The 22872-nt window shown below is 47.7% G+C and overlaps 1 protein-coding gene across 2 annotated transcripts; it reads left to right on the top strand.

Annotated features, from left to right (window-relative positions):
• The first annotated feature begins 18315 nt into the window (after positions 1-18315).
• On the top strand, positions 18316-22431 carry LOC123161431 (uncharacterized). 2 transcript variants are annotated; one of them, XM_044579265.1, is made up of 3 exons: positions 18316-21487; positions 21619-21815; positions 21884-22431. In XM_044579265.1, exon 1 carries the CDS (start codon positions 18316-18318, stop codon positions 19864-19866), a length of 1551 nt encoding a protein of 516 aa, XP_044435200.1. In that variant the 3' UTR covers positions 19867-21487; positions 21619-21815; positions 21884-22431. The 2 variants fall into 2 exon arrangements, with proteins under 2 accessions (XP_044435200.1, XP_044435199.1); XM_044579264.1 differs by having other exon boundaries at positions 21619-22431.
• The last annotated feature ends 441 nt before the right edge of the window (positions 22432-22872 follow it).

Genomic DNA, 22872 nt, shown 5'->3' with positions numbered 1-22872 from the left:
CGGCTTGCACTCCTCCCACCGATGGTGACAGTGTGAACTCGAGAGGGAGAGATGGTGGCAGCGGCATGACATGCACCTATGGTTTGTGACCGCGGCCGAGTGGAGGTGGATTAGATGCAGGGAGGGGTATGCGTCGGCGAATTACCTTTTTATACGGGATAATGAGTGGTGAGGCAGTAGCCGTTGATGATGTGTCCGCTAATTAGCTGTAATTAGTAGAGACATGTACGCACCATCGCTCCAGATGCAGCACGAACGATATAGAAAACCCAAAAAACAACGCCAGCCACGCTCAAGTTGTACCCGGCCAGGTTCCCTTCACCATCAGGAAATCCCACTGGAGCCCTAACAATATTCTAAGAAAAGGAGAAAACAGCCACGGGCTCGAGTTCATCCCGGGGAATCAGTGCAGAACATTCCGTTCCACTTTGCAACCAAACACACTACTTCTAGGCGCGTAACCAACCCATTACATTCAACTCTGTTCCTCTAACCAAACACACCCTTTGTTTGTTCGTGGGCTTATGTTTCTTTGCATCGGTGGCTTGGATGCAGTGCGAGTTTCGTGAGGCCTGCATGTAGCGGTACTGGTGTTGGTTGTGGACGGGTTAAGTGCTGCGCTAGTGTTACATGTAGCACGGTGTTGCTGTTTGCTGTGGTTTGTCACTGCGCTATGTCGGTTCCATATTTTTTTCTACCTAATCACTGTCTAACGAGCACGCGCGATCCAGCGCTTCTGAGCGGCCACACCGCGACCGTCCATCGCGCGCGACACGTGGCCTGGGCGGACCGACCAGGTGGGCGGCGTTTTTTTGTCGGGGCGCTTCAAAATTTCGGGAGATGCGCTGCTCCTATCCTGTCGTTTCCCCGTTCCCCACCTCACACCCTCTCCCAGCGACGACCCAAATCCCACTCGAAATCCCTAGCTTAACCGCGAGCGCGGGCGGCGAGAGGGCCGGTGACGAGTTCAATTCAACGAGCGCAGCAACGGCCCGACGAAGGACCCCGTAGCAGTTCACGCGGGAGGAGGGCGGCGCGCGTGTGCCGTACAAGGAGGAGAAGGCAGCGGTGACGGGGGAGAGGGGTGGAGCTGGTGGTTCAACGCGAGGCGGTGACGAGCACCCGGGGGGAGCGAGATCCCGCTTTTGCTTCGACGACCTAGGTGAGTTCATCCCACTTTTTCCCCCTCGCGCACACATCTCATGGCTGATGGGGGTGCGTCGTTACCAACGACCGCAGGGGGTGGGGGCGGGGCGGGGGGAGATGAGAGATTTTCCCTCCGAGGAGGAGGGAGAGAGGGGAGGGATTTTCCCTGCGAGGAGGCGAGGGCCGGGCGAGGGTTACTAGTGGAGGCGGAGCAACGGGGAGTCACCGGAGCGCGTGCGCAGGGGAGGGTGGGCGTGGTTTCGTGCTCAACTCAGGTGCGGTGCCCGAGGCTCAAGCGAGGAGGGGACAGGGAGATGGCACGAGGTGAGATGAGGACGGAGAGGGGCTCAACCTGACACAGTTTTCAACAGGAAGTTTTTCTGTGGTTCAGTATGCAATTTTTTGCGGTTCAGTATGCAAATCTATCTGATATTTGTGTTTTTCAGTAGGCAATACTGTAGTATAAGGTAGCATGGTTTTCCCAGCAATGAAAAACATTGCAAACATATGTGTTCAACATTTTTTGCGGTTCATAAGCAACACCTGTTTTGTGTGTAGGGCAAAACTAATGTCGAAACAAAGGGGGCAAAAGCAATTTTTCATACTGATGTAGGACATTTACTGTGTTTTTGTATGCAACTTAGACATAGGGCAGTATGGAATAAACAATGTGTTTTTAGTAGGGGCATCAGAATAGATAATAGGCATTTTTTGTGGTGTTTTTCGTAGGAATCGGATATGAGATGAGTAGGCAAAAATGTAGTCAGTTTCTTCTAACTCATTTTTTCCAGGCATGAGCATTACCACATAATGTACATGCCTGTTCATGGAAGCTGAGTGATGATAGCAATTCTTATAGTGGACATCAGGCCAGAAAACATTCAGCTTAGATATAGAACCAATGAACTTTGATATATCATATGGCAACTGAAAACATGTGGGTTCCAGGTCTGACAAGGCAGAATATCTATTTTTTGTGAACATACTGAATACATAATTGTTGCATACAGAGCTTTGTGTTACTACCTTATAATCCTCAACATATTTTTTGTCGTGTACAGAGTTGTTATGCAATAAATTTAGTCAGAGTAAATTGCCAAAAGCACCACAATTTGCGTTCATTTTCATTTACCTTTTTTCAAATGCAGGCAATGCAAACAAACAGAATGGAGGATTCCATGGATGAACAGAACGGCGAGGTACCTGCCCACTCCCCACTGGACATTTTTTTTTTCAAAATGACTTTCGGCAGAGAATGAGAGAAAATCATCCGTTTTTCTTTTTTGTATTTTTGATGTTGCTTTTTAACAGGGAGCTGCAAGAGTAAAACAAGGCCATAGGCGTCCTAGGAAGAAGCAAGTTCAGGAAGGTAGAAACAGAGCATCGCCAGCAAGGCTAGTAAAGTTAAACAAGAGCTTGGATCAACGGCAGAAGGATCTGATAGAAACTTACCATCTGGGAGGCATACTGAAGATCGAAGCAACAACACTGCCCGCAGACCTCAGCAGGTGGGTAATGCAGATCTACGACCCAGCTAGCGAGTGCATCATTGTCCCAGGCAGGGGCGAGATCCCCGTAACAGCCGAAAGCGTCCACCACACCTTGGGTCTTCATAATTCAGGGGAGGAAGTGTTCTACGGGTGGGATGCAGAAGCAATATCTTTCATAAACAGCAGGTTCGGTTTTCAGAATGGGCGCGCCCCCGAGATAACAACCATCTACACCATGATAGAAGAGATGAACGGGAGAGCAGATGACGACTTCATGAGGGCCTGGCTGATTGTGGTAGTTTGCACCTTCATGTGCCCTACAACGAGCTTGCACGTCAGCGCTCGATGCTACCCAATAGTCGCTGACCTAAAGAAAGTGAAGAGGCTCAACTTCTGTGCATTCATAGCGAATCAGATAAAAGCCTCATTAGGGGGTAGCAACAAGAAGAAGGCCGTAAACTGCTGTGTGCACCACATGGTGGTAAGTACCACCTGTTGGGCTCTTTTTCCCTTTCTTTTTTGTGTTTCATACTTATGTTTGGTTGTGTAGCATAGCAGAAATGAGAAAGGCTAACCCATACTAATTCCCAACTATATTCTCACCAGCTTCTTTTGTTGTTGTTTTTGTGGCTGCAAAACAGGTGTTATATGTAGATTCTCTGGTGGTAGACTTTGTAGTACCAGATTTCCCAGTCCGGGTAGAGGCATGGGACAACAAACGTATAGGACTAGTCGCAAAGGCAGACAAAAACCCCCAAGGAGGATACGGCAAGCTTAGGGTGAGTTTTGTTTTTCACCCATCTTTTTTAAAAGCAGTTTTTTTTCTTTTTTTGCCCTGTCTTACAATGTGACCTGACTAGTTCAGGCAGGTGCAACACAATAGCCTTTTTATGCTTAACAACACTAGCCTAATGTGTTTTTTTGCAACTCACCCCACCAGATGAAGCCAAGATACACAAGCAACGGGCGTACGAACAACCTTTTTGTTAGGTATGAGGAGACCGAGAAGTTTGTTTTCTCAAAGTTGGCACCCACATTCAAAAAAAGTGTATGTTCACCAGCTCCTTTTTTTACAATTTCAATAGCTTTCCATTTTTTTTCTTTATCAGTTGTTTTTTACAGTGAAGTTGCATAGCCCTCTCAATTTTATTTTTTAGTAGTTTTGCCTACGTCTGAAAACATCGAGCAGAAAACAGAGTTTTCGCTCCTATCTCTTCTGCTTACATATGCATCAAAATTTTCAGTATTTGTTTCTTTTTTCCTATATAACACTTCTTTAGTTTTTAAAACCATCTGGCTTTATTTGTTTTGATTCATGATTTTTCTCCTAACACTTCTTTTTTCTTGTGTTTTTTCCTTTGAAAATGCATCTTAATGCAGAAGAAGAGGAAAATCGCTGCAATGGTTAGCTCATTGTGTTCAGAATGGTCGGATAGAATTGGTATATTCATTGAAGAGATCAGCAATCTGGATAGGGAGGATGACAGGGACTCTAGGAGCAACTCACACAGGACAAAGCGTCGCAGGGCTGCACGCGTTCCAGTCATAAGAATCGAAGAGACCGAGCATCACGGGGGCATCCTAGATGACAATGCAAAGTTTACACCAACCTTAGAGTCAGGGGAAGATGGACAAGAAAGGTGCAACGGAAATAGCTCTGATGATTTTGTCTCCACAAGGACCACATCTTCAAAGCAAAACGAACTCAGATCCAAAATATTTCCCTCGAGGAACTGTGGAAATGTGACCACGAAACAGAAGTCAGCACCCGAGATGGAGCCTGCTAGGGAGGGTGCAAAGGCAGGCAAGCCCCTAGAGTGCAGCCATGCAAATATCGCAGGCAATGTAAACCAGTGGGATGACACAACAACCAACGGTGATGGAACACAAACTTACACAATAGCAAATACAGATGGACTAGTAGAAAATGGGCACAAGGGCAACACACCTCTGGGCAGTGAAAATATCATAATACTTGGTGTCACCCCAATATCATCAGCCCCACCTCTTGACCGTTTTCTGCATCATACACCAAGCCCAGCCACTGGTGTTCCATACATGGTCAGCTCCAGCACTCCTGCAACAAGCAAGTCGTGCCCAGCCCCTAGCAGCCAAAAGAAAGGGGGAACACCCACATCAGTGCAATCCAGGGAAGCCCATGCAGCACAGTTGGCAACGGCTATGATCAGGGAGAAGCTATGATTGGGGCCACTTGCACAACAGCAAGCAATGCAATAGGCACAAGCTGGCTCATCAAACCCTGTATTCACACCATCAAGCTACAATAACCACCCAGTCAGAGCAGCACAAGATTGTCCATCTTTCGGTCTTAACATAAGTTTTCACGAAGATGAGGGCACCACCAGAGGCCAATCCACAGAACTGAGGCCACGCAACCTAGATGCCTGCATGTCAGAAAGCGAAGATGAATGGGGCTTGGATCCAGAGGAGCTACAAAAAGCGTGCTACGAGGCAGAAAAGGCATTTGCATTGAAGAAAGAAAAGGAGAGGGTAGAGATGGAGGAGAGGCTAAGAAATGGAAGGCAAATCAACGATCAAAATTCAAAAACACTAGTCACAGCAACCATAAACACAGAGAATGCCCTTAGCTCATCAAGAACTCCAGCAGCGATTGGGCACGAGCGGAGAGTTGTAAGGGCACCAACTCAACTCAGGTCGCCATACGTACGCCCAGAGAACACAGATCCATTCTACTGCTCAATGGAAGTTCGCGACATCTACAATGTTGTGTGCCAGTATAGTGTGAACCACACAACGCAAGCCGACATTAAGTAAGGAAATGCAATCTTTTCTCATTAAGTAAGGAAAGATGCTCAACATCAAGAAGGTACAAAAATCTTAGTTATCAGTTTTTCAATGGCATAACACCAACCACTTCTGCACACAATAGCACAAAACATAAATTACATGGTCTTTTTCCACACAAATAAAACATATTCAAAATCAACTTTTTTCGCTGCTGGGTGCATCAAGCACTTCGGTTTAGACCAGGCGTGCAAGTGGCACAATTGTTCCCTAACTCTTTGCAGTATGCACATTTTGTCTTCTTCTTCGGATGCAACTCAATGCCCGAATAGTACCTCTTGTCTCTCTTGCGTCCTTTAGTAGATGATTTTGGGGGGTTACGCAAAAGATTTGCTTTAGGTTCTCCAACAGAAGCTTCCGTTGGGGCAGATTGGGCTGGTGGCTCGGCTGGCTCCGTTGGCTTCTTCTTCCTCCTTGCTTTATAAAGTTGGTTCAGTTCAGTCTCCAACGCACGCCCATAGGACCTGCACAAAGCTGCTCCTGCATCGGACATACTGCCCACTTTAGAGATTTTGCCAAACATAGTATTCAGGGAAACATGCCTTATTTGCTACAAAGACTCTTTAGGCATGTGTAATGCCCCGGATTCAATGCGCAATGTGTCTTCCAGTTATTCATCGTTGTTGCCATGTAATTTTCTTGCGTGTTGCATTTTTCCATGTCATCATCTGCATTTCATCTGCATGTTTTTCAAAACATGCATCTGTTCGGAGTCCAGACCTCTCGCGCGTGCCCGTCGCCCCTCTCAGACCTTGTTTCGTGAGCGGGAGAAAAACTTTCTCGGAATGGGCCGAGATTTGCCAAGCGGCCTTGTTACACCACCGGTAGACCGCCTGTCAAGTTTCGTTCCATTTGGAGGCCATTTGATACTCCAACGGTTAACCGCGTAGCCCTAAGCCCCTTCTCTTTGCAACCCAGCACCCCTCCAAAGTGGCCCAATAACCCATCCAAACCCTCTCCAAGCTCTCGATCATTCGATCACGATCGTGTGGGCGAAAACCGCACCTCATTTGGACTTTCCTAGCTCCCTCTATCTATAAATAGGTCCCCTTCCCCAAAATTTGCGGATCAAATCCACCCTAGCCCTAGCCTCCTTCCACCTCGCGCTGCCGGACAAAATCCCCGCCGCCGGACATGTCCGCGCCGCCATCCCGGGCCAATCGCACCTCGCCGCGTCACCCCGCCGGCCTCCTCTCTCTCCTCCCACCGCCGCGGCCCACCCGGCCCACGGCCGGCCCGGCCCGGCCCGCGCCGGGCCCGACCGCGCCCCGCGCCGTGCCTCCGCCCTCGCGAGCCCCGCGCCTGTCTCGCCACCGCAGTGCTTCGCCGGCCACCGCCGCCATCGCCGGAGCCGCCCGCCGACTCGCGCCCTGCGCCCGGCCTCCCCGCCGCCGCCATGCGCCCCCGACCCCCGTCGTCGGAGCTTCGCGCGCCGCCGCCCGCTCGCCCGTCCCCGCGCTCCACCGCGGGATCCCGAGCCACCGGCGCCCCGCCGGACCTCTGCCTCCTCCTCCGTCGCCGGTCGCCGCCCCATCGCCGGATCCGGCCGGTTGGACGAGATCCACCTGTCCGGCAAACCAAACACCTGCCCCGTCCCCAGATCTCTCCATCGCGGGTCTTCTCCGTCCAGTTTTCGCGGGGTATAAATTCTTCCAAGTCCTGGAAATTTTACATTCTGGTGCATACTTTGACATGCTATAACTCCTCGCATATAGCTCTGTTTCATGCATATGATATATGAAAATGTTCATTGAGAGATGGTCTTCATTTAATTACATTGTGTCATGCTTGTTTGAGTTCATATTCATGCCCTAATTATCGTTGCAAGAGTGCTATATGATGTTAACTGCTGTCTGTTATCAGAACTTGCAGTTTTGTCTTTTTCATTGCATTTTGTGTGTGCATCCTATGAGCTTGATGTCTACATGAGTTTTGAGGTACATCATGTCATATTTACAGTGGTGTCATCCATGTATTTTTGTGAGTCTTGTAGTGAGTGCATCGAGCTCGTGAAGTAGGGTACTTGCTGTTGTTGTTTTGCTAGTCTGAATCTGCTATATCATGATGCTATGTAAACCTGCTGCTACAAGTCATTATATGCATAATCTGGAGATGTTCACTAAGGATTGTTCATCCATGCCCCTATCCATCCATGCTCTATCCATCCATGCCCCTGGTTGCATTTGTGTCTTGCTGTAGATTGTTCATATCTTGCTCTCAAGTTGCTAAATAACGTTGTTGTTAGCCTGTTAACATTAAGTTCAGTTTTGCCATGAGCTTTGCTAGTGATCCATGCACCCTATGAACTTGCTCTTGCCATGCTTAGCTTCATAAACATGTCATCTTACTGTTGGTCACCTTTTCGTGCCATGTATTGCTCTGTGGTGAGTTGTACAAGCTCACCAACATGCCTACTTATTGTTGTTCCTGCCATGTCTGAATCTGTCATATCATTTGCCAAGTTTGCATGGATGCTACCATGTTTTCTGTTGATCTTTGGAATTAGTTCAGTAAGGGAGTTTTATTCTTTGTCTTTAGTATTATCATTCCATGCCTTTGTTTGCCATGATAAGTTTCTGTAACATGTTGTTTGATAGTTCTAAACATGGCAATCTGATGTTATTTCTACTAAGCTTGAAACTGTTATTATTTGCAATCTTGCCATGTCCTTTTGAGCATGTTATAGTGTTCTCTGGAGATAGCTCAGTGTTCATGTTTTGTCATGCTTTACCTGTACTTCAATGCCATGCCTTTTGTTCTTATGTTGAAGTGTTGTAGCATATTGTTTTGGTGCTTGCAAGATGCCTAGTTGTTGTTTTGGACAGCTTGTCCTTTAAACTTGTATAGAGTGTATGTGTTGAACCGTTGCTCGGTTTTGAGTGTGCTCTATATGAAACTTTCTTAGAATTTCATGTAGTTTCATATTATCATGTTGCATCCATGTTTTGAGAGTGTTTGCTTGATGTTTGTATGCATTTTACATCAATGCCATGTTTGACTTGTTTTGCTCATATCTTTTAGGCCGTAGCTCCGAATTAAATGAACTTTTTATGTAACTTGACTAGAATCTCGTGTAGATCAACTTGGTGCATCTTAACTTGCTGTTTAACAACTTGAACATAAGGTTTATTCAGTTCTGGACCAATTTCTAAATTTGCATATGAGGACTTACCAGAATTGTTATATGTTGTTTCTGGCCTCATTTAAACTTGCTTTGATGTGTTGCCCTCGTATGCATCATCTCTTGCCATGAGTAGCTTCATGTAGCCTTGTCATGCATCATACTTGGTTGTGCGTCATGCCTTGTCTATGTGTTGTGTGTTTACCTTGTTGTTTGCTTCTTTCCGGTTGTGCTCCTTCTCGTTAGTTCCTATTTCGTTGCGATCGTGAGGATTCGTTCATCTACGCTTGGTTCGGCTTCATCTGTTCATCTTCTTCATGGACTCGTTCTTCTTCCTTGTGGGATTTCAGGCAAGATGACCGTCACCTTGGATCTCACTACTATCATTGCTATGCTAGTTGCTTCGTTCTGTCGCTTTGCTGCGCTTCCCATCACTTATTATTCAAGCCTCCCCAAATTGCCATGTCGGCCTCTAACCTTTTCACCCTTCCTAGCAAACCGTTGTTTGGCTATGTTATCGCTTTTGCTCAGCCCCTCTTATAGCGTTGTTAGTTGCAGGTGAAGTTGAAGATTGCCCCATGGTGGACAGGATTATGTTGGGATATCACAATATCTCTTATTTAATTATTGCATCTATATACTTGGTAAAGGGTGGAAGACTCGGCCTTATGCCTGGTGTTTTGTTCCACTCTTGCCGCCCTAGTTTCCGTCATACCGGTGTTATGTTCCTTGATTTTGCGTTCCATACACGGTTGGGTGATTTATGGGACCCCCTTGACAGTTCTCTTTGAATAAAACTCCTCCAGCAAGGCCCAACCTTGGTTTTACCATTTGTCTCACCACCACCTACTTTTCCCTTGGGAGTTGCTCTCTCGAGGGTCATCTTTATTTTAGCCCCCCCCCGGGCCAGTGCTTCTCTAAGTGCTGGTCCGAACCGAGCCACCTGCAGGGCCCCCTCGGGGAAACTTGAGGTCTGATTTTACTCGTAGCCTGTCTCATCCGGTGTTGCCCTGAGAACGAGATATGTGCAGCTCCTATCGGGATGTTGGCACATCGGGCGTTCTTGCTGGTCTTGTTTTACCATTGTCGAAATGTCTTGTAAACCGGGATTCCGAGACTGATCGGGTCTTCCTGGGAGAAGGAATATCCTTCGTTGACCGTGAGAGCTTGTGATGGGCTAAGTTGGGACAGCCCTGCAGGGTTTTATCTTTCGAAAGTCGTGTCGTGGTTATGTGGCAGATGGGAATTTGTTAATGTCCGGTTGTAGATAACTTAACACCAGATCCGAATTAAAACTCATCAACCGCGTGTGTAGCCGTGATGGTCTCTTTTCGGCGGAGTCCAGGAAGTGAACACGGTTTTGGGTTATGTTTGACGTAAGCAGGAGTTCAGGATCACTCCTTGATCATTACTAGTTGACGACCATTCCGTTTGCCCTCTTCTCGCTCTTATTTGCGTTTGTTAGCCACCATATATTCTTAGTCGCTGCTGCAAGCTCACCACTTTACCCCTTCCTTTCCCATTAAGCTTTGCTAGTCTTGATACCCATGGTAATGGGATTGCTGAGTCCTCGTGGCTCACAGATTACTACAACAATAGTTGCAGGTACAGGTTATGCGATGATCATGACGCGAGAGCGATGTTTGCTTGTTTTGGAGTTCTTCTTCTGCTTCTTCTTCGATCAGGGGATAGGTTCCAGGTCGGCAGCCTGGGCTAGCAGGGTGGATGTTGTTTGAGTTTCTGTTTGTGTTTCATCCGTAGTCGGATGGTGCTCTTATGTAAGATGATGTTGTATTCGTGTGGGGCATTGCATGCTTTTTGTATGTATCCCCATCTATTATGTAATGTTGATGTAATGATATCCACCTTGCAAAAGCGTATCAATATGCGGTTCTATCCTTGGTGGGACCTTCGAGTCTCTTTAGGATAGTATCGCATATTGGGCGTGACAGCATGGCATCAGGGACTTGTGTTTTAGGGGGCATATCAGTAAGAATAGCGTTCTGAGTCCATCTAGGCAGTAGTAACGCTCAGGGATCTCATCAACACCAAGGTGGGTGAACACTTTCAAGATGTGGACACAAAGCAGCCCATCCCTGTAAAACTTGCAACACTCACAGCCATAGTGTTGCTGATCAACCTGCGCTGTTACCATGTACAATCTACGCCCATAAATCCCTGCATAAATTCTGCTAGGCTCAAGCAGGTACATGTTGCCGCCTTGAGGCCTAACATTATACATGCCAATCAAAGAAAACTCATGTTGGAACCTGTAGTATATATCCCTTGTGTAAACTCGCAATGCTTGCTTCTCAATTGGGAACAGGGACCAAAGCCTTGGCTCAAGCTCATCTGTTCGGTAATCATTACCCCCTTCTTTCACCAAGATCTTGTCATTTATCTTCTCATATTGCTTCACAAAGTTGAGCACAGAATTTTGTGGGTTAACGTACCTTTTTAGGACAGCATTGAAGCCTTCACTACGCTGAGTCGACTGCAGGAATGGGAAGAAACACTTCCTAAAGTTGCAGGGGACCCAAAGATGCTTGATTGCATAGAGATCATCAAAGCGTTTATCGCCAGCAATACCATGCTTCTCAACCATAGCAGCCCACCTCACCTCAAACTCCTCAGGAGTCATGCTCAAGTCTATCACCTCATTGAGTTCTTTAGCTAGCTCAGGATGCCTAGCCAAGTAAGCACCCAACTTCTCTTGGGCTTTCTTAATGATATGCCAGCGGCAACTACGGTGAACTGCGTGTGGGAACATGTTTGCTATAGAGTTTTTCATCGCCTGATCTTGGTCAGTTATGATGTTGAGCGGTGCAATGCCATGCATCGCTTCAAGAAAGGCCCCAAACAACCAATCAAAGCTGGTCTCAAGCTCTTGCCGCAAGAAGCCACACCCCAGCATGAAAGACTGCACATGCTTGTTCATGCCAATAAATGGAGCAAAGGGCATGTTATACATATTCGTCAAGTAGGTTGTGTCAAAAGAGATACAATCATTGTAAGCTTTTATGTAGGCCTCTCGAGCCCTCCCATCAACCCAAAACAAATTCTCAGCCCTGCCTATCCCATCTCTTTTGATTTTTAAGAAGAAGCCTGGGTCTTCTTCCTGCTTTTTCTCGAAGTAGGCAACTATCTCAGCCAAGTCAGCTTCATTTGCCTCAGCACTGCGAAGGCTAGTTCTCATGTTGCTTATCATTTTCGTCGTGTACGGAACAATTGCAGCTTGGCCATAGAATTCAGACATAACAGTCATCATGCGACCTGTGTCCATGTTGCACCTATGCAATATTTCTAGGAACTCAACCTCTTCCGGCAGGATGCCTTGGTGAGAGCGGAGGTATTTAGTGAGAGATGGCTTCTCAATCAGTCTATGATTGTGGTCTGCAACAACACCTGTGACCACCCATTTGTTATTAGTCAGCTTGACTGCCATTTTTGCTCGACAGTCGGTCTGTTTGATAAACTCTCTGCTCCTCTTCTTAACAAGCCCCCCTGGAGATTTGTAAGAGCTACACCCTGCTTTCTTACTCCCAACATCTTGCCCATCGCCACAGCCATCAGAATCTGAGCTTAGTCTCTAAAACACGGGAGTGGGGGTATCATCATTGATTTTAGGCTCGCCTGACTTGTTGCAACAAAAAGTCTGTTTCTCAAGGACATTAGTGTACGAAGACCTTCTGGAAGTGTTGGCTTTCATCGAGAACCCAATTCTGCGAGAGTAAGCTTTGTAGTGTGCCTTAGCACCTTCAACGGTGTCAAACTCCATGCCGACATAAGGTTCCCGTGGGCTAGATCGCACCTCGTTCTCATCAAAACCTAATAAGGCAGCACTACCCGTACGACCTTGCCCACCATTGCTAGGCATAGTTGCAGCCGGGCTAAACATGGCAGGGGCGGGCGCGATAGTTTCAGCAGTTGCCGTCGCATCAGACACAACAGTAGCTGCAACACGAAACCCCACACCTACGACATCTTCGACAGGAGCAGAACACAAATCTGGCGACTCGCCCACCCCCTTGATCAAAATAGGGATTTTTTCAGGTTGGGCTTGTGTGCAGAACAGGGGATCATCATCACAGTCAACAAAGTCGTCGGGGAGCTCATTGAGATCAAGGCCGGCCATCTGCACATTTTCAGAAGACAAAATAGGGGGAAGGAATCAATACATATACTAAAATGAGTAGGGAACATTTTTTTACTGAATCATTGATATGTTCACATACCATGCTTTTTCTTTTCTGCCTTTTTCTTTTGTGTGTTTTTAAGCAACTATAAATTCTCCACCAACTGATTATTTTTCGCCCAGTTTCTACCCTGTTTTGCAAGATACTGAACCTTTTTTGCAAGCAACTTATAATAGTCTGTTTTCCACTTTTTTTTATCTTTTTTTTATCATATCCTGATTAATAACATTTTTTCATACTGTAAAACAGGCAAGGTTCTACAATTAATCTGTCTTTTTTGTTTTATTTTTTGCAGAAGCAGCATGCATAGCTACAGGGAAAGAAACAACCCATGACAATTCAAGAGCAAGCAACTTTCGTCTAGCACCAAGGATGTACAGGAGACAAGAGAAAAGGATCAGATTTTGGGGCCCATAATTCAGGCTTGCAACACTGATGTACAGAAGGCAAATCTCCAACACTGGAGTACAGGAGGAGGACATTTGGGTAATACTAGTTCTGGCACAATTGCAAAGGATCTCATGGTCAAAAATGGGAACAACTTTTGTACCTTTTTGCTGGTAGTTTACTTGGGGAGATTTTGACCAGTCTTGGAGATTATTTTGCCCACGTTTTCTTCAGGTTGTTGCCTGGTCAGCACAAAAGAATTGCAGGCAAGGCTATGCTCTGCTCACGGTGTGTGTGTTTTCCACAACCTTTTTCTCCCTTTTTTCCTTCACTCTATGTGTTTTGTTGTGGGAGGGAGAAGATCGCCACCTGCTAGGACATGGTGGGCGGAGGCGGCTGGGGGGAAGAAGAGAATTGCCGCTAGGGGAAGAAGAGAAGAAGAAGAGAATTGCCAAGGCTTAGGGTTCCCCCAGGGTAGGTGGGAGATCCCGTGGGAGGGTGGGCACGCAGGGGGAGGGGCGTGGAGATCACGTGGGGTGCTTTTCTACGCGTGGGGAGACGTGGGCAAGCGAGGGGGGGGGTGAGAACATCCTTTTTTGGCAAAGCGGGGGGGGGGGACCGACACGAGGGGGGGGGGACTTTCCTAATTTGTCGGCCACTGGAACCGACCGCATAGCGCGCGGGCTCTGCGTAGCATCGTCCTTCTATAAGTTAGGCGATGTTGTTAGGTCACTGAACTGTCTGAATCAAAATTTAAAAGCAGCATGTACGGCATAAGCAGTTCACTTATGCACTGTGAAACAACACGTGCAAGCATTTAGTTTGTGTTTTTCATGGCCGCATTTAGTGCTATAGAGCTACTCCCTCCGTTCCAAAATAGATGACCCACTTTGTACTAAAGTTAGTACAAAGTTGGGTCATCTATTTTGAAACGGAGGGAGTACATTCATTTTGTTCATGGATTGAATCTGAATAACATTATGAATACTGCTATAGAATACCTAGGCTATCTACCTGCAAATTCGTTCAGAGGGCTAAGAAATGGTAACCTTGAACTCAAATGATGTAGACCACTCTGAGCATATAACTAAATTTACTAGAAAAACATGTGACGTAATAGCATAAGGAGTGGCTAACAATTGTGAAATTCATATTGTTGTGCATGTAGAAGCTACTCATATTCACATTGCTGTTTCGATATGATCTACCTGCATGTCTTGCCTTTGGCCTTCCCAACCTTATTTCTATAATTTATGGTTCTTTATATGGAACTTGTTTATAAAGTTATAAACACAAGGCATGCAAAGATCAGTAATCTGAAATAGAGCTATGTAGACCAAGCTGAGCTTATAACTTATTTTATCAAGACACCACACAATGTAATATCAAAAGCAGTGGCTAACTACTGTGAAGTTCATATTGTTAAGAAACACTGCTCAGTATTGGAGCTCTAAATATGACAATAAAAGGATGAACCACTTTTTTCTTTATTCTACTTGAACTTCTAAGAGCAACTCTATCAGACACCTTGGAAACATATAGCCTCTATACGTGTTTTAGAGGGCCCTAGAGGCTTTGGAATGCACTCCAAGATCGAACTCCCTAAACTATAGCCTCTACATTTGTTGTTCCACGTGGGACCCGCTCATCAGTTTCTTACCATTTTCCTCCTTTCCTGCTCTCCCTGGCTGCGAGGATGTATCCTGTGCAACGAGAGAACTCGTGCACCAGATGCACCAGCTACACATGAGCCCTCAGATCGTAATGGAAGGGACAGGATCTATCTAACAGGTTGGTTGCTGGTACGTTTTGCAAAATTGACCTTGAAGCCTAGCTAAATCAACGAAACAACATCCAAAACCCAGTTTGTGTCTTCCTCTTCCTGTACCACTGAACCAGGCCCGAGACTGGTGTATAGTTAACAAAGAAAAACCTCTCAAGTGGTCTTCTCCATCACGTCTCTCATTGTGCCACAGGGCACACTTCATAATCTCAACAAGATTGAGAGGGCCTTCCTCTGGTCAGGGTCGGACAAGATGACCAGCGCAAAATGTAAGGTCAATTGGGACATGGTATGTAGGCCTACGATGTATGGAGGCCTGGGCATCCTCAACACCGACAAATTTTCTCGGGCCTTGTGGCTAAGGTGGCCATGGTACGAATGGAAGGAGCCTACCAAGCTTTGGGTTGGCTTGGGCAACCCATGCACCTAGGAAGATATGGATTTCTTCTATGCCTCCACCACAATCATCGTTGGCAATGGTGCAAAAACACCATTCTGGGACTCCCCATGGTTGCTTGGTCGCAAGCCCAAGGATATTGCCCCGCTTATTTTTCAAGCCTCAAAAAGGAAGAGATCGACGCTTCATCAGGCCCTTCGAGGGAACGCTTGGATGACCCACATCAAGCATGACTCTATTGTCTCTGTCGCACACATCCGGGAACTTTTCTCGCTTTGGGCTCTTGTGCATGACTTCCATCTTGACGATCACATCCAGGACGACATTGTTTGGAAGCAAGCTGATGATGGGCAGTACTCGGCGGCCACAGCATATAAGGTGCAATTCCTTGGCCTGACGCACTCGCCCATTCACCACATGGTTTGGAGAGCTTGCCCCCCTAAGGTTAAATTCTTCGCCTGGTTGACCTTGCAAGACCGCAAATGGACCATCGACCGGTTGGAGCGGTGTGGTTGGGATAACTGTGGGCTTTTCCCGCTTTGCAAACGTGAGCAAGAATCGGGCATCCACCTCTTTGTCAAGTGCCGCTTCTCCATTAGGCTCTGGCGACTGGTCATCGACAAGTTTGGTCTTGTGCACATGGACACCTCCAATTGGCACCTTGAGGATTCCCTCATGCGATGGTGGGATAGAAGGACCGACATGTGAAACCCCAATAGACGAGCGATGGCCTCCCTCACCATGCTCGTCTCTTGGACTATTTGGAATGAGAAAAACGCGCGTGTGTTTCGCAACAAGAGTGCGCCTCCGCCTATCCCGCTCCAAAATATCGTGCTCGAGTCAAAACTATGGGTTACGATAGGTGCTAAGAAACTAGAGTGTATTGTTGTACGAGAGTAATTGCCATGCCGTTTTGTAGGGGCGCATGTAAAAACTCCAAACTCTATTCTCCTCTTATTTAATGGATGAGGCAAATCTTTTGCCTCCGTTTCAAAAAAATAAATATTTTCTTCTGCTGCTAGCATGATAATCTTGCCCAGGCATCTTGAGATGTTGTTACCTGAAACCTAAGATCAGTATGCATTTCATCTTTCCCTTGGTGTTAGTTATGGACCTTTTCCTAGGACATCCACGTCTCACTCAGAAAATAAAATGAGATTGTTGCAGGATGGTACTCCAATGGAAATGTAAAATCTGGGAATACTGTACAACCTTATTTGGAAAAATGCAATGCAGTGCAAACTAAATTTAGGCCTTCAAAGTGCATCAAAAATTCTCACAAACTGAATTGCAGTGTTAGATGATTCTGGCAAAGGATGCATGTGATCTATTCTTCAATCAGTTGTAATGCTTGAAGGTTTATAACTGAATTATGTGATCGGCTGGACATAATATTTTTTAGCTGTTTCCATGTAAAAACATCAATATATTTACATGTGGGAACATCGCAAGAATTTGATACAAAAAATAACATAAACGTTACAGAAGTTGTCCATCTGAACTTCAAAAGCCACGCACTACATGATTTATTTCTAATCTAAGCTCTACACTAAGGAGATTGTTGTGACCCCAGCCATGAAAGTCTTCACCCGTCGACGCAAAAGAAAACATGGGTTAATCCTCAATTGCATCAAACCTGCACAAAAATGTGTCAGCGCCCCCGACAATGGGGAGCCACAAGGCCACGCTGTCCACACTCGCCAGGCTGCACCCAGGCCCACTCGTCCCTGACAGCCCAACCCAAGGGTCCATGGGCCAGAATGGACCAACTGAAGCACCAGCAACAACTACTAAAGGAAGCGTCAACGAGAGGAGGGGTATCTAGTGGATCAAGGTAGCAGCGGCTCGGCTCTTATCCCCTCCCCATTTCTTCCTCTCCGCGATGAACCCTAGCTCGCAATTCTTGTAACCTGCCTCTGTAATCGCCACCTATATTTCTATTGATCGAGAGTACGAGTAGATCCTATCATCTAGTATCCGAGACCAGCCCTCATCCCTTCCACTCCACTCTGGACAACCTCATTGAAACCCTCGCGTGCGGCAAGCACGTTCCGTGCTCGCGGCCATGGATCCGTCAATCTAGGTATTCATCGACTGTCTCGACACCAACATGAAGGCCCAGTCCAAATAATCGTTGAGATACAACTCCCAACGACCAAGATCGACGAGCTCATTGCATGGCGGCCCGATCTGGAGAAACGGGTTGCCGATCTGGGTGATGCGGTGGCAGCACTTCAATGGGCGCAGCCGCCGTCGACCATGGAGAACGCGGAGACGCGGGCGACCGCACCACTCCACGCTCCACCCGCGACGATTGACGCCCACACGGAGGCTGGATCTGGCGCGATCGATGCTCCACAAGGGCCAGTGAGCCACGACCTGCTTCATCTGCCACAGGGGTCTGTGGCAGCGTCATTCTAGACCCCACCGCTACCCCCGGTAACGGGTTAGTACAATGCCTTGACAGCATCTCCTTCTTCCCTGTCTCCGTTTGCACACGCCAGTCAACTCCTCTTTGGGCTGGGACAGACACACCCGTCCATCTCGTTTCCGCAGTTCACGGGTGACAACCAGAATCTGTGGAAAACACTATGTGAGCAATATTTTCAAATGTTTGGGATCTCACAGTCCTTTTGGTTGCCGATGGCTGCTCTGAACTTTTCAGGTTCAGCCTCGGTGTGGTTGTAGTCAATCCAAAAACGACTTTCAGATTTCACCTGGGAATCTTTCGCTAGTTTACTCTGTACTCGTTTTGGGCGTGATCGGCACCAAACGCCGATTCGATAGTTCTACACTATCCGCCAAACTTCTACATTCACTAGTTACATTGAACAATTTGAGTTGATTATAAATCATCTCTCATCTTATTCGGATACTATTCACCCATTCTATTTTTGACACGTTTTGTGGAGGGCTTGCGGAAGGATATTCGTGCGGTGGTGCTCGTACAGCGACCGCCCGATCTGGATATGGCCTGTGCCATGGCGTTGCTGCAAGAGGAAGTGGCGGACGGGGCGTTTGGCACTCTGCCTCGGCCACCCGATGCAACGCCAAAGCCGGGCGCACCGATACCTCTTCCGTTGCCCTCGGCGCGCACGGTACCCGCGACCGATCATCGCGGCACTGACGCCTCCCGTGCCGAGGGGTCCAAACTGAAGACACTCCGGGATTACAGGCGCGCTCGAGGCCTTTGCTTCAAGTGCAGCAAGAGGTGGGGGCACGATCGCACATGCCCCACTTCTGTGAAGCTACATGTCGTCGAGGAGCTGCTCGACTTATTCGGCCTCGACAACGCCATCGACACGCAAGTCCCAACACCATACCAGGCTGATGACTCTGTCATGGCCATCTGCCTGTCGGCGGTCACAGGAGGGGTGTCACCGAAGGCGTTCCAGCTTCGAGCATGGATCCAAGGACACGAAGTTCTTCTCCCGGGGGACTCCGGCAGCTCCAATTCGTTCGTCGACGAGTGTCTGGCTGCAACACTCACCGGCATCCAACCTCTGCCAAGACCCGGCCGCGTCCGCGTCGCGGATGGTAGCGAGCTCACCTGCTCCGCCTTCGTCCCCAACATCTCCTGGTATTCCGAAGGCCAGGAGTTCTTCACCGACTTGAAGGTGCTCGAGTTGGGTACCTACGATGCCATCTTGGGCATGGACTGGCTCGAGGAGCACAGTCCCATGGTCGTCGACTGGCGCGCTCGCTTCATCGAGATCCCTACACTAGCTGGCCCACTCCGCCTGGTCGGCCACGACGCATCTGCAACAACCTACGAGTCCATCAACACAATTCAGCAGCAGGGGCTCTGCAGCCGGGGTGCCATCTTGCATGTGGTGCATCTGTGCATGGCCGCGCCTGCGCAGGCAGCTACAACTCCAATTCCTGGTTGCATCCAGCGCGTCCTTGATGAGTTCCCAGATGATTTCATTGAGCCAACAGGCCTTCCTCCCTGGCGTGCTTGCAATCATAGGATACCTCTTATCCCTGGAGCTCAGCCGGTGAACATACGGTCGTATCTTCATAAACCAGAACACAAGATGAAGATCGAAACTCAAGTGGAAGAACTACTGAAATCAGGGGTCATCCAGCGAAGCACCAGCCCCTTTTCTTCACCGGTCATTCTGGTCAAAAAGAAGGACGACACATGGCGACTTTGTATAGATTACATGCAGCTCAATGCACTTACAGTAGTGCCCAAGTATCCCGTGCCTATCATCGAAGAACTTTTGGACGAACTTCATGGCGCAAAATGGTTTTCCAAACTGGACCTCCGTGCGGGCTACCACCAAATCCGTCTGGCACCTGGGGAGGAGTATAAGACCGTGTTCCAAACGCACCAAGGACACTTTGAGTTCACAGTTGTGTCATTCGGGCTTGCAGGTGCACCAGCCACTTTCTTGGGAGCTGTGACCACAACACTCAAACCAGTTAACCGCGTCTGCGTGGTGTCCTTCTTCGACAACATCCTGGTTTTCAGCTTCTCACTGGAGGAACACGCTGAACATCTGCCCAAGTGCTAGCGCTGCTGAGGAAGGATTGCTGGAAGGCTAAAATGAGCAAGTGTTTTTGGTCAACAGCAGATATCATACCTGGGTCACACCATCAGCGCCCATGGCGTGTCCACTGACCCATCCAAAATCGCAGCCGTGAAGGACTGGCAAGCACCATCTGATGTCAAAGGAGTCCGCAGTTTCTTGGGGCTCGCAGGTTACTATAGGCACTTCATCAGAAACTTTGGTGTTATTGCACGCCCCTTGTTCAATCTGCTCAAGAAGGGAGTACCTGTCCAATGGACGTCCACAACAGAAACATCATTCCAAGTCCTAACACATCAACTTATCTCTGCACCGGTCTTGGCGCTGCCAGATTTCAAACAGCCATTCGTCATTGAAACTGACGCTAGCGACCGCGGCATCGGGGCAATTTTGTAACAGCAAGGGCACCCCATTGCATTCATGAGCAAGGTGCTCAGCCCGCGGTATAAAGGCCTTTCAACCTATGAGAAAGAATACCTCGCCATAGTTGTAGCGGTGGATCAATGGCATCCCTACCTCCAACATGCTGAGTTCATAATTCTCACTGATCAGAAGAGTTTAATTCGCCTGGAAGAGCAAAGGCTAACCACTCCATGGCAGCAGAAGGCCTTTACCAAGCTCCTCGGCCTTCGCTACCGAATCAGATACAAGAAAGGTGTCGAGAACACAGGGGCAGATGCTCTATCAAGGGCCAACCCAATTGATTTCCTAAACAGCATCACTTCTTGTGTACCCGCTTGGCTCGAAGACGTCGTCAACAGCTACAACAACAACCCACATGCCACTCGCCTCCTGGAACAGTTGTCACTTCAGCAAGACCCGAAGGGCCGTTTTTCTCTTGAAAAAGGACTCATTCGTTTTCGTCGTAGAATTTGGCTGGGAGGAGGCATGCAGATACGACAACGCATCATTTGTACTTTCCACGACATCCTGATGGAGGGGCACTCCGAATTTCCAGTGACTTATCATCGCATCCGGCGTTTGTTTGCGTGGCCAAAGATGAAGACGCACATCCTCCAATACGTGCGCTGCTGTCAGATATGTCAGCAGGCCAAACCAGACTGGGCTGCTTCTCCGGGTCTACTCCAGCCACTGCGTGTGCCCAGTCAGCCGTGGGAGATGATCTCTATGGATTTCGCCGACGGCCTATCTCAGTCCAGCAAATTCAATTGCCTTCTGGTCATCGTCGACAAGCGTACCAAGTTTGCCTATTTTCTGCCTCTTGCTCACCCTTACACGGCAGCGTCAGTCACGCAGCTATACTTACACCAAGTCTACAAGATCCATTGCCTACCAGCAGCTATTGTGTTTGACAGAGACCCGGTGTTTACTAGTCACTTTTGGCAAGAACTCTTCAAAGGGGCAGGGACAGAGTTAAGATTGAGCACTTCAAACCATCCTCAGACGGACGGGCAAACGGAGAGGGTTAACCAGTGCGTGGAAACATTCCTGCGCTGATTCACACAAGCATGCCTGCGATGCTGGAGTTTTTTGATACCTTTGGTACAGTTCTGGTACAACAATGCACACCACTCGGCCATCGACATGACGCCGTTCAAATCCATGTTCGGCTATGAACCTCGTCATTGGGGAGTCACAGCAGAAGGTACTTGCTCCGTCCCCACGCTGCAATTTTGGCTGGCTGAATGCACCACTGTTCAAGCTCTACTTCAACAACACCTCAATCGAGCACAATAGCTGATGAAAGATCAGGCTGACAAGAAGCGATCCTTTCAGGTTTTCAAAGTGGGTGACAAGGTCTTCCTCAAGCTGCAACCATACAAGAGCAAATCACAAGCTGGCCTACAAGTTCTACAGGCCCTTTCCCATCATTGACAAGATCAACGAAGTGGTGTACAAACTTCAACTTCCCCCACAAGCAACGGTCCATCCGGTGTTCCACATTTCGCTGCTTCGACAAGCTCTCCTTCCAGGTATGACTGTTGAACCTCATCTTTCTCATTGTTTGGATGATCTAGCTTTGCCGGATGCAATTCTCCAGACCCGTTGGCGCAACAACAAAGACGGCGTCCAAGAGCAATTGAAGATACAATGGTCAGCTACTTCCAACCTGGGCATCACTTGGGAAGATAAAGCCAACTTGATGGCCCGGTTTCCACATGAGGAGGCTTGGGGGCAAGCCTCTTCCCAAGGAGGAGGGGATGTCAGCGCCCCCGACAATGGGGACCCACAAGGCCATGCCGTCCACACTCGCCAGGCTGCACCTAGGCCCACTCGACCTCGATAGCCCAACCTAAGGGTCCATGGGCCAGAATGGACTAACTGAAGCGCCAGCAGCAACTACTAAAGGAAGCGTCAACGAGAGGAGGGGTATCCAGTGGATCAAGGCAGCGGCGGCTCGGCTCTTATCCCCTCCCCATTTCTTCCTCTCCATGACGAACCCTAGCTCGCAATCTTGTAACCTGCCTCTGTAATCACCACTATATTGCTATTGATCGAGAGTATGAGTAGATCCTATCAAAATGAAGTCAGGAACAATAGCTGGTTGTAAGTACAGGTTCTAATAGTGAGAATTCTGGCAAGATCAAATCTGGAACATGAAAATTAGTGAGGATTTCATCAGTTGGGCATCAAAAAGGGCATTCAAAATCAACAAAGTGAATAACAAGAGTTGCGTAGCAAATAATATACCGCTGACTTGTACATAAATCCCAGGTATTAACTTGTTCATACACAAGTACTAACAGTCATATGGAAACTTTCTTTTTACTTGGAAAACATGAAAAATATTTATAATCACACTGCTCGTTTGTCTATTTCCAATCTTGCTGCACCAGTTGAGGATAAACTTTGCCCTTATGATTTACCTATTCAGCCCATGCTTCACTTGCAATACAAGTACCGCATTATTAGAGTATACCTCTGGAAAGTATGGTCCTGAATATATGTTGACACAATGAGAATTATCATATTGTTGGCAGGGTGTGCTGTTTATTTTATCTAATGAAGCAATTGATCCATCTGCAACAA

This window comes from Triticum aestivum, chromosome 7B, assembly GCF_018294505.1.
Source record: "Triticum aestivum cultivar Chinese Spring chromosome 7B, IWGSC CS RefSeq v2.1, whole genome shotgun sequence".
Taxonomy (NCBI): Eukaryota; Viridiplantae; Streptophyta; class Magnoliopsida; order Poales; family Poaceae; genus Triticum; species Triticum aestivum.
The sequence above is the reverse complement of the archived record's forward strand: the minus strand, read 5'-3'. Positions and strand labels throughout refer to the sequence as shown.